This window comes from Gopherus flavomarginatus, chromosome 4 (assembly GCF_025201925.1).
Source record: "Gopherus flavomarginatus isolate rGopFla2 chromosome 4, rGopFla2.mat.asm, whole genome shotgun sequence".
In the NCBI taxonomy this organism is placed as follows: domain Eukaryota; kingdom Metazoa; phylum Chordata; order Testudines; family Testudinidae; genus Gopherus; species Gopherus flavomarginatus.
In genome coordinates this window covers 83,622,772-83,639,388 of record NC_066620.1, presented here as the reverse complement: position 1 = coordinate 83,639,388, position 16,617 = coordinate 83,622,772, and the positions used below count along the sequence as shown (strand labels likewise).

Here is a 16,617-nt window from a genome sequence, read left to right as displayed (position 1 = left end):
GTCCCTGGTCCGGGCCATGGGATCCTTGGGGGAACCTGCTGTGAGTATCCGAATTCCCATAGGAAGTACTGTCCACATGGGATGAGACGGATGGATGACGAGAAGGCCACGGAGGAGCTGAGATGGTTTGAAGATGGTCCCTGCCTCCAGTCGATCCGTCTCCATGCGGCACCGGAGAACGGTACCGGGAGTCATACCGGTGCCTTGAATCCCCACGTCGAGATTGGCTGCGAGAAGTACGGTGCCGAGAGCAGTGCCGTGACCTGGATCGGTGCCGAGAGTATCGGGTGGGCGACCAGGATCTCAAATGGTGCCGTGAGTATGACCAGTACCTAGATGGAGAGCAGTACCGGGACTGTGAGCGGCGTCGGGACCAGGATTGATGACAGGACCGAGAGCGCCTGCGGGACCTGGACCATGACCGGCGACGTTTGGTGGTACCGGGTGAGGATTGTCTCATCAGGGCAGGCTTGCCTAATGATTGAACAACCCGCACGGGCGGTGCTGGGGGTTGAGGCAGCTCAGGCTCCGTCAAGGCAATCAACTCCCGAGCCATGGAGAACGTCTCCGGCGTGGAGGGCACGATAAGCTCAACCACGGCATGTGCTGGGGAGCTGGTAGGCACCAGACTTGACGGCTCTAGCGAGACCGGAATCAACGGTACAGAAGACATCGGTGCCGCGGCAGCTGATGGTGCCGGGCGGTCCGACTTCGTAATGCGCTCTGACTGCAGCGTAGATATGGAAACAGCAGGAATCTTATGCTTCTTGCTCCTTGGGGAGAGAGAGCGGTGCTGGGCAGGAGCTTGGGTCAGTGAAGGCTGGTGTCGAGGAACCTTCACTGCACTCATGCACTCCGGTGCGGAGGAGGCACTTGTTCCCGGTGCCACAGTCGGTGCCGAAGATGGAGGAGTTAGAGCTGCCTCCATCAAGAGTTGCTTCAGACGAATGTCTCGCTCTTTTTTTGTCTGCGGCTTGAAAGCCTTGCAGATGCGGCACTTGTCTGCGAGGTGGGATTCACCCAAGCACTTGAGACAGGAGTCGTGAGGTCTCCTGTGGGCATCAGCCTATGACAGGCCGAGCACGGTTTGAAGCCCGGTGAACTGGGCATGGGCCCCAGTACCGGGTATGGGGAAGGGGCTAATCCCCGATCCCCCTTAACTATATACAATAACTACTACAAACAACTAATAAAACTAGAAAACTAACTAGAAATATAGAATATCGAACTATATACACAATAACGATTAGAAACAAGCGAATAGCTAGGGAAGTGGAGATCAGCTAAGCCGCACTCCACTGTTCCAATGACCGACATGGGCGGTAAGAAGTAACTGAGGGACGGATGGGTCGGCAGGGGTATATATCCGGCACCATAGCAGTGCCAGTCCAGGGGGCACCCTGCTGGCCCACCGAGTGTTGCTAGGATAAAAATCTTCCGACGAACGTGCACGCAGTGCGCGCACACCTAACTGGAATGGATATGAGCAAGTACTTGAAGAAGAACTATACCATCTGCCAGGGTGAGCCACTGCTTGATTCAAATCCTGTTGAATTTGTAGAAATTTATAGATTTTACTTTTATTTTTTAGATAACTAACTTTGATCTCTGTGCTTGCTACTTATAATTACTTTAAATCCATCTTTCTGCAGTTAATAAATCTGTTTTATATTTTACCTGAAACAGTGTATTTTGGTTGAAGTGCTTACGAAATCTCAGATCAGTTTACCAAGGCGAGCATGTGTTCTCTCCACATTGAGGGAGGGGCAGACTGTGTAAAGAACTTACACTGATCAGGCTTCTGATGAGGGCATGACAGTACAGTTCTGGGGTACAAGGCTAGAGAGCTGGGGGGAATTGGCTGGAGCCTCTCTATTGTTGGCTCATGAGTGTCTGGCAAAGCATTCGTATAACTTAGTTGGGTGTGTTCCTGCCTTTGGATATCTGTGTAAGTGCAGTACCTGTCAGAGGTTTCTGGCTTAGCAACAGCACAGTGTGAGAGAGGGATACCCCGGGTTGGTGGGACAGAGGGCTCAGCGGTCCTAGAGTACAGGTTGCACCCTATGGACCCTCTCATACTTTCCCAAAGCCCTACAACTCAAATATCTAAAAGCTCTTCATTTTTTCATTTTGGAGAGTACAGAGGTCAATTTTCCTTCTAATACAAGGGTCCTATTGATACTGAATGGATCTCACATTCATAAAATTCCATTTGCAAAGAGAAAAGACTGTCTCCAAGCTATTGAATACAAAACTGGCAGCTGATGTTGAAAGTCTGATAAAGGCTTCCGACGTATCCTTAAAAATGTCCTTTTTAGACACAGACACTTTTATTTGCTGTCCATAAGTAGGAGTAGTTATACATTAAGAAGCGGTTGTAAACATGCCACAAACATGGTAGTGATAGTGCTCATTGATTGGTGATGGAGACAATTTCTTCATGAAAAAGGAAATTTTAAAAAAAACTCAATGCTAAATATAGCTCCTTTCAATTATCCTTTAAAAATTTAACATACATCTGTCTCCTTTTACTCCCTCCCTCAGGTCTGCTAAATTGATATCTGATAAATATTTACACTATCAATGTGAAAATATTTTATATTACATCCATGTCATGTGTGGAGTTTATTTTTGCAACAGCTATGCAACTTATATACAACATAAAATTACAGTTTATTTCAGAAATTAGAAACTGAATTCCTAATTCATAATTTGTTGATAGGGAAGGAAACTGTTAATGCTGCAGAGCTGAACTGTTTCTTAAAACAGAAATAAAAGCTGCATGTTGACAGCTGCCAATTATAACTGTGAACTAAAACTCCAATTAGGCAGAAAGCTATTTCTCTTTCATAGGTATCTTCTTAAAGGCACACGCAAAGGAAGGTGGATGCGTATTTCTTTATAAACAAGCACCTGTTTGCTACCTTTCTATTTCATCTTTCCACAGACTCGTTAAGTTTTCCTCTACTATTAAATCTGCAATTAAATGTACAGTAGTTCATAATGTCAACTGGTGAGCTCACTATCATGGAAGGCTATCAAGTGAGCCTGTGCACAATTCATGTGTGCATATCCATACACATTATCATTTTATATATCAGGAACATGTAGGAAATTGAATGTCTAAGGTAGCATTCTAGAAGCAAAGAGGGGGAAAATCTAATACTGTGAATGTTAAATGTATCAGACATGTATGGTATTTACAGCAGCAGCAAAGTCAGGGATGTACATGTAACTTTAATGAGCCACTTATTATCAAGGTCTAAGTATTTCAAGCAAACAGGAGAGGTTACTCACCTTGTGCAGTAACTGGAGTTCTTTGAGATGTGTGTCCCGGTGACTGCTCCACTTCAGGTGGGCCTGTGCCCTGAACCTTTGGAGATTTTCAGTAGTGGTGGCCATGTGGCCTGCACATGCACCCCACATTGTGGCTAAATGGGGCTGTGTGAGTGAACCACCCTTAGTTTCTTCTCCATTGCAAAGTCCCCCAGGAAACTGTAAAGCAAAGGGGAAGGAGGGCAGATAGTGGAACACCCACAGTGACACACATCTCAAAGAACTCCAGTTATTGCACAAGTTGAGTAATCTCTCCTGTTCCAAATAGTGTCTCTGGGAGTGCTCCACTTCAGGTGACTCCCAAGCAGTACTCCCAAGCCCATCATCTCGGGCATTGGCACTCTCACTGAAGGACTGTCTAGATATGTGGACTCAGACCCTATGCCACCAGCGCTCCCAGCTATCTCCATGACACCACCGATTTCCTGAGGAAACTACAATGCATTGGTGACCTTCCAGAAAACACCATCCTAGCCACCATGGATGTAGAGGCTCTCTACACAAACATCCCACACACAGATGGAATACAAGCTGCCAGGAACAGTATCCTTGATGACGACACAGCACAACTGGCTGCTGAGCTCTCTGCCTTTATCCTCACACACAATTATTTCAAAGTTTGATGACTATATATAATCTCCAGATCACTGGCACCGCTATGGGCACCCACATGGCCTCACAATATGCCAATATTTTTACAGCCAACCTGGAACAACGCTTCCTCAGCTCTCGTCCACTCACGCCCCTTCTCTACCTACGCTACATTGATGACATCATCATCATCTGGACCCATGGGAAGGCGACTCTGGAAAAATTCCACCACGATTTCAACAGCTTCCACCCCACCATCAACCTCAGCCTGGACCAATCTACATGGGAGGTCCACTTCCTAGACACCATGGTGCAAATAAGTGATGGTCACATTAACACCACCCTATACCGAAAACCTACTGACTGCTATGCCTAGCTTCATGCCTCCAGCTTCCATCCCGGGCACATCACACGAGTCATTGTCTACAGCCAAGCACTGAGGTACAACCGCATCTGCTCTAACCCCTCAGACAGAGACCAACACATACAAATTCTCCACCAAGCATTCTCAAAACTACAATACCTGCATGAGGAAATAAGGAAACAGATCAACAGAGCCAGACGTGTACCCAGAAGCCTCCTACTGCAAAACAAACCCAAGAAAGAAAACAACAGGATTCCATTGGTCATCACATACAATCCCCAGCTAAAACCCCTCCAACGCAACATCAGGGATCTACAACCCATCCTGGACAATGATCCCACACTTTCACAGGCCTTGGTTGGCAGACCAGTCCTCACCCACAGACAACCTGCCAACCTGAAATATATTTTCACCAGTAACTGCACACGGCACCATAGTAATGCTAGCTCAGGAACCAATCCATGCAACAAACCTCAATGCCAACTCTGCCCACGTATCTACACCAGCGACACCATCACAGGACCTAACCAGATCAGCCACATCACCACCAGTTCATTCACCTGCACGTCCAACAATGTAATATACGCCATCATGTGTCAGCAATGCCCCTCTGCTATGTACATCGGCCAAACTGGACAGTCCCTACGGAAAACGATAAATGGACACAAATTGGATATTAGGAATGGCAATATACAAAAACCTGTAGGAGAACACTTCAATCTCCCTGGCCACAGTATAGCAGATCTTAAGGTGGCCATTCCTGCAGCAAAAAAAACTTCAGGACCAGACTTCAAAGAGAAGCTTCAGTTCATCTGAAAATTTGACATCAGCAGCTCAGGATTCAACAAAGACTGTGAATGGCTTGCCAACTACAAAACCAGTTTCTCCTCCCTTGGTTTTCACACCTCAACTGCTAGAACAGGGCCTCATCTTCCCTGATTGAACTAACCTCGTTATCTCTAGCTTGCTTGCATATATATACCTGCCCCTGGAAGTTTCCACTACATGCATCTGACGAAGTGGGTATTCACCCACGAAAGCTCCTGCTCCAAAATGTCTGTTAGTCTATAAAGAGCCACAGGATTCTTTGCTGCTTTCGCAGATCCAGACTAACACGGCTACCCCTCTAATACTTGACAAGAGAGCCTTAACGCCAACAAACCCCTAGCACTCTTTAACAGAGGAGACTCTGGCTCTGAAGACACTATTGGGTCCTTGGGGTACCTAAATTCTTGTGGTACCAATGGTATCAAACAGGGTGTCGAGTGAGAACCTGTGAAGGACAGCTTCAGTCCCAATGCAGCTGGTACCTAACTTTTGGCATTTGGATGAGTCAGCTCTGATTGCATGAGTACTGTAGGCAGACATGCCGTCTTTTGTACCCTTGACTTTAATGTTACCGGTACTGAGTGTTGTTCAAGGATGGGCTTAGAACTCTCTTCAACAGTGTCTTTGCTGCTCTGGGTACAACTACTCGTATTCAGTACTGTGTTTATCTTAGATGACTGACTCTTCTTCCTTTGCGGTACCAGTATCAGTCAGAGAATGCATGAAACTCCCCTTGAGACATGAGGTCTCCGTAGCATTCTTGTGAGTCAGCGACCAAGGTATTCTTGGAGATTTACTCCTTACCTCCTTCTGCTTAGAGGCAGATGTCAGTGAGAACTTCGATACCATAGATGTACTTGGTGCTGCGTTACTGCATACATCTCTAAGGGTCTCCGGTGACTGAGATTTTTACGTGGATGAGGCACTAGCGGAACTGGGAGTGTATGTACACAGTGGTCCTCCACCCTAGATCCAAAGATGACTGTAAAGCTTGCTCCATCATTAGAGGTTTAAATTTGATCTCCCTATTTTTCCAGGATGAAGAAAGTACAGTTCTTGCACTGGAATATAAGTATCACCCAAACACCAGAGGCACTGGCAATGCCCATCACTTACTGGAATAAGCTCATGGCACCTCTTGAATCCTGGGGAGCCCAGCATATCCAAGTAAAATAATGAAAATAACTCTTAGAAGGTGAAGCTCTTAACAACTATCTAACTAAATCTGAAATTAATAAAAATTGTATTATTTTTAAGAAAAAAAGAAAAGAAAGGGAACTGTTCCAACAAGTATAAACACTGTAAGTGACTAACTATACGCTAACAATTTGCTGAAATATTAGAGAGAAAAGGCACCTGGAGACATGCTGAAGGCAGTTGAACAGGATCTGAGGGTAGTTTGCCTGCACAGTCCCATATAGCCTCAGCACAGGGAACAGGGATGTGTGGAGCAAAGGCATGGGCTGAACAGGCACCCCTACCAAAATTCTCTCAAAGGCATAGGCCATAGCGGCACCTGAAGTGGAGCATCAACAGGACACTACTAGAAGAAGAATCCTAAAAAAACACTAAGCAGCATGCATTTTTACATTTCAAACCATTAAGGAATCAGTGATTGTAAAAGGTGTCCAAATGAGCATGCTGATTCCTGAAGTCATCTACCCACAGTGCAGTTAACAGCATGGCCAGCAGCAGTGCAAATTTCCCAACGCTTAATTAGGAACATACCTCAAACCAGACCTGGAGGGACTCCCACTGTTTCAACCACGATACCAATTAGTGACAACTGTCACTGCGGGTTGCTGAGCCTTTGCCCCCGGGAACAAGAATGACACCAACAATTTGTTTCACAGAAGTTATAGAACAGCTATCAGATGGTAAAAATTCCATTTCTTAGTGTTTATATTTTGATTCATATACTCATCAAGTGTGCTGTTTCTAGCAAAGGAATCTTATAAACCTTCATTTCTAATGGTATCAAAGCAAATATTACCCAAAACAGATTTCATTTGGGTCAACTGTTCCAAATGACAATAAGGGTTGTGTATATTGTATTATCTGAAGGGGTTCTGAGAAACTTGCCTTGCTAAAGAAAGGACATTCCATAATGTTTTTATTTTATTTTATTTCCTTCATTCTTATGCTCCACTTTGTCTTCCATAATAACGCAACTTTTGTTCAGTCTTATCTGCAATCTGCCTCAGGCTACTTTCCAATATTTTTGAAAATTACAATTTTTGCTTTATAAAACCCATTTTTTAAAAAAAAATTCTCTTTGATTTGGCTTGTCCCTCTCTCCCCTTTTCTTTTTACTCTAATTTTTAACTCAGCTCATAAACTCAGACTTTAAGGTCAGAAGGGACCATTATGATTATCTAGTCTGACCTCCTGCACAATGCAGGCCACAGAATCTCACTCACCCACCCACTTCTATCACAAACCCCTAACCTATGTCTGGGTTACTGAAGTCCTCAAATTGTGGTTTGAAGACCTCAAGCTGCAGAGAATCCTCCAGCAAGTGACCCGTGCCCAGGGGCAGCTCTAGGTATTTTGTTGCCCCAAGCACGGTAGGCAGGCTGCCTTCGGCAGCTTGCCTGTGGGAGGTCCCCGATCCTGCAGATTCGGCGGCATGCCTGCGGGAGGTCCGCCGAAGCCGTGGGACCAGCGGACCCTCTGCAGGCATGCTGCCAAAGGCAACCTACCTGCCGCCCTCGCGACTTGCCACCCTAGGTGCGCTTGGCATGCTGGTGCCTGGAGCCACTCCTGCCCGTGCCAAAGCTGGAGAGGAAGGCTGACTTTAAAGAAGATGCAGTACAGACTCAGTGTTCTTAGCATTCATACTCAAATTTTCTATTTTCAGTACATTTTGTTTTTACGCAAGTTATTCAGACTCATGCACAATAGCTATAGCTGGCTTCTGAAAAAGAGCAACAAGTCCTTGATAATCCAGATTTTTCTGGAATAAGGTAAATCAAAGTTCAGCAAAAGAGATAGCTAATTTGGTTTCCAATGTAATTTAATCAAATTAAAGTTACCAGAAGATAAAAATAATCAAGACAAGGATAGCAAATGTTTAATTGAAGAGACTACAGGTATCTGCCAACCTACAAAGTGATAGAGAAAACAGCAGTATCTACCTCACAGATTTGCTTTCAAGTGTCGAATATATTTAGAGAGATATGAAGTCAAAACATAGTATGAAAGTTTTACTTAAGAGGTCTTCACAACACTGATTTTTTTAAAAGCCAGAGCAGAGTGTAGCCCCTGACTTACGATAAACATGAGCACACATTTGGTAGATGAGACTTATTTAAATAAATTACACAGCAATATAAGATGTGCTAGGTTACAGGGGTTCTCAAACTGGGGGTCAGGACACCTTAGGGGGTCACGAGTCGTCAACCTCCATTCCAAACCCTGCTTCACCTCCAGCATTTATAGTAGTGTTAAATAAAAATTAAAAACACTTTTTATATTGGTGGGGCGGGGGGGGGGGTTAAATTCAGAGGCCTGTTGTGTGAAAGGGGTCTCCAATACAAAAAGTTTGAGAATTGCTGTACTAGGAGACAGCTTTTAGAGTGGTAGCTGTCCATCTCTTCTCCATTTTCCCTTTAAATCAATCCCTTCTTCTCCCAGGCTTTCCAAACATATGCCACATATTCTCATGTCACCAGTTTCCACGGTTCTCCTTCACCCTTGAATCCCAACAGTCCCTATCCTTGACCTCCCAGACTGCTCAAGATCCATTCTGCATCCTTATCTCTGTCTTTCTTTATACAACTGTGGGTCTTTTTTCCTCCTCTACCAACAAAGTTTCAGGTTCTTACTTTCTTCCCTTTCCTTGTCACCCTGTTCTCACAATTCTCTCCCCATTCTCAGATCTCTATAGCATGATGGAGGGAAGAACTGTACTGAATCCTATTGAGTTCCTTGCATGGGGACAGAAGAGGAAGTAGCATGTCAATCAATGTGATGTGTGCTGTTGCTCAGATTTGGTTGGGAAGGCACAGCAAGCAGGCCATTAGGAAGTCTCAGCTAAAGGCAGAGAACCTTTGTTATGAAGAGTGACAGAGGTTTTTGTTAAAATGGGATAAAAACCTGAAGCTGTGTCTATACTAGTGATTCACTCTGAAAAGCAGTTTAACATTTTTCTAGTGTAGATATACTAAAAGAACAGGGCTGATGGGCTTGAAAGGGAACATATCCAGCCCTACTTAGCTGGAAGACTGGCTATTGTAATGCAGAGATTTTGGGGGAGCTGAAACTCCAACGTAGGAGTGGTATATGGAAGATTCCAATAGCACCCTGAAGAAAAAATAAAACATAGGGAAGAACCACAGAGAGAAAGATGGAAGAAACTTAAACTAGATTGGCAGACAAAATGCACAGAGAAGAGAAGAGAAAAGAGAAGAGAACAAAACCCAGGCATGGTGATGTATTTTTTTTAAAAGTAAATTATGTAATCTGGTGGATGGATGTCAGTTACTAACCTAATTAAAGGTGGTAGTTAACTCGACTGAAAAAAAACTTAAAAATAAAGCTCTCTCTCTAAAATTTTGGGCCCCATCTATTAAGAGTAGTTAGACAGGAAATCAAGATTTTCCCTGTTCTCAGACAAAGAAAACTCAAGCCTTGTACAAGGAAGCTAATTTACTTTAAGTTATACTACACTACTCTGTGACCTTGGACAAGTCACTTAATATTTCTGTACTTCTGTGACGTTATTGATATAAACTGGGACCATATAGAACATGGTTTGCAACCAAGGTCCTGTAGCGGCACCAAATCTTATGTAAAGGGGGTCCTATAAGGTGTCTAAGACCAGGTTATGGGTTACTGGTTATGATCATGCTGTCTGTATGTCTGTATCATTATGTAGTTGAAGTTATAAGTATTGGCTGCATACTGTCTGTATTTCAAATTGGTGCTGCAGTTCTGGGAAACACCCCAGACAAGTTGGCGTTAGCTCTGCTTAGCCTGCTTGATGGCTCATTAAGGACCATCAGCTATACAATTGACCCATTGAGAGGAGACAGATAAGCCTTGTGACTCAGCAAAGTATGCAGGGACTTGCCCATGTGACTCCAAACTCCACTTTGCTGTAATTTTCCACAGTAAGAACAAAGATGTGTTCTTACACCTGGAAGTGCCTATATAAGGCTGATGCCTCATCTCCATTTGGTCTTCAATCCTGCTTCCTACCTCTGGAGGGACTTTGCTACAAGCTGAAGCTCTACACAAGGGACTGATGACCCATCCCAGCAGGGGATGTTCTCCAGAGACTTGATTTGAACCTGCAGTTTACTCCATCACTGCTACAAGCCTGAACTAAGAACTTTTGCCATTACTGTATGTAATTGATTCCATTTAACCAATTCTAGCTCTCATCTCTATCTTTTTCCTTTTATGAATAAACCTTTAGATTCTAAAGGATTGGCAACAGCGTGATTTGTGGTTAAGATCTGATGTGTATATTGATCTGGGTCTGGGGCTTGGTCCTTTGAGATCGAGAGAACCTTTTTCTTTTACTGGGGTGTTGGCTTTCACAACCATTCATCCCCAGGACGGATGGCACTGGTGGTGATACGGGGAGACTGGAGTGTCTAAGGAAATTGCTTGTGTGACTTGTGGTTAGCCAGTGGGGTGAAACCAAAGTAATTTTTGTCTGGCCGGTTTGGTTTGCTTAGAGGTGGAAAAACCCCAGCCTTGGGCTGTGACTGCCCTGTTTGAGCAATTGGTCCTGAATTGGTACTCTCAGTTGGGTCCCACTAGAACCGCATCGTCACAACTTCATTTTACTCATTGGATACTACTACTACTTGCAATCCTCACAGATATACTGAAAGGTTTATTTTTTGTCAAATACTTTGAGAGTCTTTGGGGGAAATGCTCTCTTTTAAAGGGCTAAATATTAAGCAAATTAAACCCGATATGTACATATCAAGAAGGAGAGAGACTTACCTTTTCCATAGAAGAACTTTCGGTAATAATATGCTCCAAGATCAATGTGCTCTATAATATAACGCTTAACTTTCTCCCGGTGAATTGACTGATTCTCTCTTGGCACCTCCAGTACAGAAACACCAGCATTCGTGCAGTGGGAACTTAGAGAGGATTCAAAGGAACAACTTTCACCTGAAGCAAAAGATGCAGAGTTTGCCCTGGAAAGTGCAATCCTCCTATCTCCTTCTCCACCAGTTTCATTCCTGAAGTAAGGGCAACTCAGGATTAGGTCATTGCTTTTCCCATCACCCTCATCAGCATCTAGGTTTTCTTTTGAATTGAGGTCCTCTTTACTTCCCAAAGGAGATTCACAGTTTCCTGTCTGGCCTGCTGTCATCTGAGTTTGCGATGCGGCTGAAGCCCCAGTGGTTATATTTTTTCTTTTTCCCGCATTAACCCTGGTAACCATTGCTTCATTTATGTTAAATAAAATGCTCTGAACATCATAATGTGCAAAACATTTTTGACAGTTCCAAGGACGAATGTTTCTCTCAAATCTACCATCATCCAGTTCCGAGGAAAATTTGAAAGTTTCGTGCTCACTTTTAACAGTTCTCAGTTTTCTAAACAGAGATGTTTCTACCGCTTCTGATTTTAGTCTCCATTTGAAAGATTTGTCCCTGTCTCTACCAATAAGCAGGGCACTATCCATATAATCCAATCCAGAAATCCTGACAAATTCTCCCCTGGAAATCTGTGTGGCAGCATGAAGACTTGGAGAAATCGTAGGGTCACAGCGGAAAAACTCGGGAAATCCAAATGGAGCAAGAGTTTTATGTTCGAAGTTTTCCACTCGATATCCTCGGATCATTGCAAAAAAATTCTCACCAGATAAACCTTGCCTATCAATTGAAGAAGTACTTCCATATTCTCTATGAAGAGCTGCTCCTGTATTTGGGTTAACAGCATTCTGGTCCAACACATCTTCAGCATCAATGTCACTAATGGTGACATCACTGTTGCTTCTTTGTCTTATGGGATGAAGTCCCCTCTGGGGCGAATGGACAAAGAGATCTCCTATTCTATATTTGGTCTCTTCAAATTCCAAATCCAACTGCTGTTCTTGTTGCCCTTCACTTTGCTCATTTTGTCCATTTGGAATTATTGATCCAACACTTTCATAACTAGTTTGAGGTCTACTTTCCCATACTGCTTTACTTATTTCCTTAGAGCAATCCTTTTTAGGAGGCCATTCAGATACCCTCGCTCGGACACCCATTTTAGGCATAGCTGGTGTACCATTAGTTTCATTTTTGCTAGATGTATTTAAAGAAGCAGGAGGACCCACATTGCCATTTAAAGCTTTAAATTTTCTAGCAAAGTAGTCATCGGACTGCATACTTCTTGAAGACTCCTTGAACTTTGAGGACGTTCGGCTGGGTTTGTGCTTATCTTCTTGTGAAGACCTTTGATCGCTCATGTCCACTCAAGGGCAAGGAAGTACCTAGTCTTACCTCCAAGACCGGCACTGCTGTTATTACATCATCATCACATATGGAATAGAGAATTGCAGATAAGACAATTATTGTCTGTATCAGAGCATAATGGTATCAGAGTGCCATTTTTGTTAAAAAAAATATTAGAAAGAGGTGTTCATAATATTTCCTTCAGTTTAAAAGTGTTCAATCTGATCTCAGTCCAGGTGTATTCCTTGTACCTGTTTTGAAAAAAGAAAAATGTGCATTAAAATGATTTACATTCAGGAGCAGGAAGTCTACACCCTAAACACCATTAGTGGCCCATATATTCTCAAAGGAACTCAGATACAAACATAGTGCATATATTATAAATTATTATGTAGTCATAAAGGTAAAGATAGAAGTATGTACTGATTTGCACTTCTCAGGAACCAATGAATTAGCCCAGTAGTATTCTTAATTATTAATGCTAAAGGTATAGAATATGTAAATCAATCCACAGATTGTTATTAACGTATGGAAGAACTTATCTATAACATAAGCCACTACAGTTAACCAATTTAAATCCACTATTAATACATTCTTGCCTAATTAATTTAAATCTGCAATAGATTACAGATCTATTCCATCTGTCTTCTTTTCCTACTTTCATCTCAGTATCTTTCTCAATACTGTCCTAATGCATGGAATGCCTTCCCCATCCCAGTTTGCCAAAATGACACTCCATATTCAAGCAGCTCCTGAAAAGTCACTTCTGTGATGCTCATATGAACAGAGTCAACAGTAATAAGGAAATCAGAAGGCATACTCTTCAAGTTACTCTATACTGTAGGTTTTCCAGTGCAACCTCCTTTTTTGTACATCTCTGAAAGCAAAAGCACTTTGGGGCAGGGACCGTGCTCAGCCACTATCATCACTCAGAAATGCACTTGTGGGTACATCTGCTAAAAACTAAAGGTCTGGTCTATTCTAAAATACTGGGTCAGTTTAACTATGTCAGTGAGAAGTGTGAAAAAGCCATGCTCCTGAGTAGCATAGTTAAGCTGACCGAAGTTCCTGTGTAGTCAGACCTAAGTAGATGGAAAAATTCTTCTGTCGACCTAGCTACCAACACTCGAGGAGGTGGATTACATACACTAACAGGAGAATGCCTTCCATCAACATAGGCAGTGTCTACATTGAAGCACTACAGCACCACAGCTATGCCACTGTAGCATTAAGTGTAGACGAGCCCTCAGTGTTTCAATTTCTTGGATGATAGACCAGAAGAATCCATAGGTGATTCTGTCCACTGGTACAAAAGATTCAGTAAAATTCAGTCTGATCAGGAAAAACATTCAATTGGTGATTAGAGCTGGTTGGAATATTTTCAATGAAATTTCATTTAATTGAAGCCAAAACACTGATACATCTCCATGACGTTTGGAGTTTCAACCAAGTTTAAAGCACATGCTCTTCCTGGGTCAGTCATCTGGAACAAAAAACCCTCTTCTCAATCAGATAGAGCAGGGACTTGAATTAGGGTTTCCCATATCTCACACCAGTGCTCTAACCACCAGGCTATAGAGTCACATACCTTCCCAAAGTAGAAAGCTCAAGCTTCTGTCTGAAATGGACATTTTGACACAATTCTGTTTTTGAAAAATGTTTGAAAGGTTTATTTTTATTGAAAACGCAGAAGGAAAACAAAGTTCCAAAAACTCAAACGTTGCTATAAAACAGAATTGCCTTCCTCCAGCCAGCTCAACTAGTAAATGTCTATTAAATTGTGGAACAGTCTTCCCACAAATCTGATTTAAAACTATGCTGGACAAGAACAACAGAACATACGCTGTAAGGAACAATCCTCTGATGCTAGTGCTTAAAATATTCTATTCTGAAGGTCTCTTTGGTTTGGATTTCTATTTCACTTCTATATGGCAATATTTCTGTTACTCTGAATTATAGTACACTTGAGTAATCCTTGAAAGTGAATTGCAAGGATTTTGTTCCAAACAAAAATGTTCCAAACATTTTACAGTTAAAAATTCCAGTTGCATAGCAGAAAATATGTAGTCACTTCAAATTTACAAGTACTCATGAAGACAAGTCCTTGAAAACTGTGTCTTTCTTTGAAGAGGGAGGGTGCGGGGGGCACAGAATTTTGAATTTGGGACTTGCCGGTTAGGCAAACAATGATGAAATTGCAAACACTGTAAATCATGCTGGAAAGTAAAAAAGAGTCCCAGCAGAAACTTAAAGGCAAAACCATTAAGCAGATATCTAGATAAGGAAGAGAGGAGAACTCCAATTAATGTTTTGTTTTTTTTTAATGGCAATTCCTTTCATTGTAATGCATCTAGGAAACAGCAGTAAGATACTGCATGATTTCCTTCAGTTTTACTATTTGGAAGACTAAGAATGAAGTAACGTAAATCCAACTGCAGAACAGCTGTAACTGGAGCATATTCTCTTTTACATTTCTCTGCTTGCTAATCTAAGAGGCTACAGCTACCACGTTAAAGAACAACAACATGGCAGCCAAGTTGGCAAACGTTAATTCAGTCAAACATTGAATTACTAGAACAAGAAAATATTTTTCAATTGTTTTTAATAGTTCTCAGGATAATCATGTAGAGGAATGTGCACAGGGTATGCACATTCATCTGCAGCCATGTCCAGTGCTTTTCTCTCAATGTGAAAGATCAGTTTAAGGGTGAGGCAAGATTGAATGTTATCTACTTCCATGGCAGCTTTTCTTCTTTGGGCAGTAAGAGGCAATGTAATGATCTTTCAAGATGCTTCAAATAAAGATGTGCACATTTAGGGCAGTTTTACACAGAGAGGGTAAATAGTACTGAAAGCTTCCCATAGTACAGTGAAGTTAGTTGGGTGGAGGTAAGAGGAGGGCAGAGAGGAAAAAATTTCTTTCCTACCTATATCACGAAAAAATTAACTATACACTTTCCAAAAGGACTTTTTTCCTTCCATGTCTGGAGGAACACAGGAACCTGAACTCAGGCTTTGCCTGGTATTGCAAGACTGAAGCCCATTGTATATGAACCTGAGTTAGTTAACAGTGTTTAGAGTGTAGAATCAGTCTTGCACTTGAAACTGTTTCCATTGTGCTGCACAACAGAAAACAGGCCAAAAACATGTTGCTCTTAAGCAACAAAAAAAGTTGTGTTCCAGCCTAAGACCTTAAACACAATACCTACCTGTAGGTTAAAGCAAAAAAGTTTTGCTTGCCTACAGTGATCAACCAAACTGTTTAAATGTTAGTTTGCATGGAATCTGATTAAAATATCTTTTAAATTTAAAAATCTTGTGTCATATTTATTTTTAAAGCATTTTATATTCCTTTGGTAAAAATAAAATCCAAGTAGGAAAATATTTTGTGGTCTAACACTTTTGGGAAAAATTACTATTACAGAACTAAAGCAGAAGAAAGTTTCTATATGAATTATGGTATCACATAAACTACTGACAGTAGCAACTAATAGGTGATCCTTCATATTCTTCAAAGAGTTTTCTCCAGATGTCAACTACAGTGATGTTAGAGGATTGGAAGTCCCCCCCAGAGAAAAGCAATCAAATAAGACTAAGACATCCCAACATAACCCTTCTACCTACTTTGCATTTTGCAACTACTTAAATAGTATTCAGAACAAAAAAAAATGTTTTGCTTATCTGGAATGATATGCAATTCCACTTATGCTGTGAAGATTAATTTTATTTTCTTTGAACTGGCTGTAAATTATGTTTTTCACACTATCTATCCAATTCACACATTAAAAATGGAAAATCATTCATCAAAATCTATTCAACCTAGTTTTTTGAAGGGTACCGCAAATATCTTGAAATTGTCATAACAAACTAAATATAAATATAAAATGAGAAAAGACTAGGCTGTAATAATCTCATTCTTCTCTTTCCCAGCAAGAATTAGGAACAGAGAAATTCCTACATCAGATCAGAGCAACAGACCATCTATTACAGTATCTTATGTCTGACAATGGCCAGTACCAGGTGCTTTAGAGAAAGGTGCAATTTTCCATTACTGTGCATAATTTTGGAATAAACTGCCCTTGGGGAAGC

General features: G+C 42.0%; 1 protein-coding gene across 1 annotated transcript in view; it reads right to left on the bottom strand.

Annotated features, from left to right (window-relative positions):
* SIPA1L2 (signal induced proliferation associated 1 like 2) overlaps window positions 1-16,617 on the bottom strand; it is a 249,856-nt gene that overhangs the window by 131,563 nt on the left and 101,676 nt on the right. Inside the window, exon 4 of the mRNA XM_050949013.1 lies at window positions 11,081-12,779. Coding sequence (XP_050804970.1) covers window positions 11,081-12,542 — 1,462 coding nt within the window. The 5' untranslated portion in view covers window positions 12,543-12,779. The remainder of the gene's footprint in view (window positions 1-11,080; window positions 12,780-16,617) is intronic.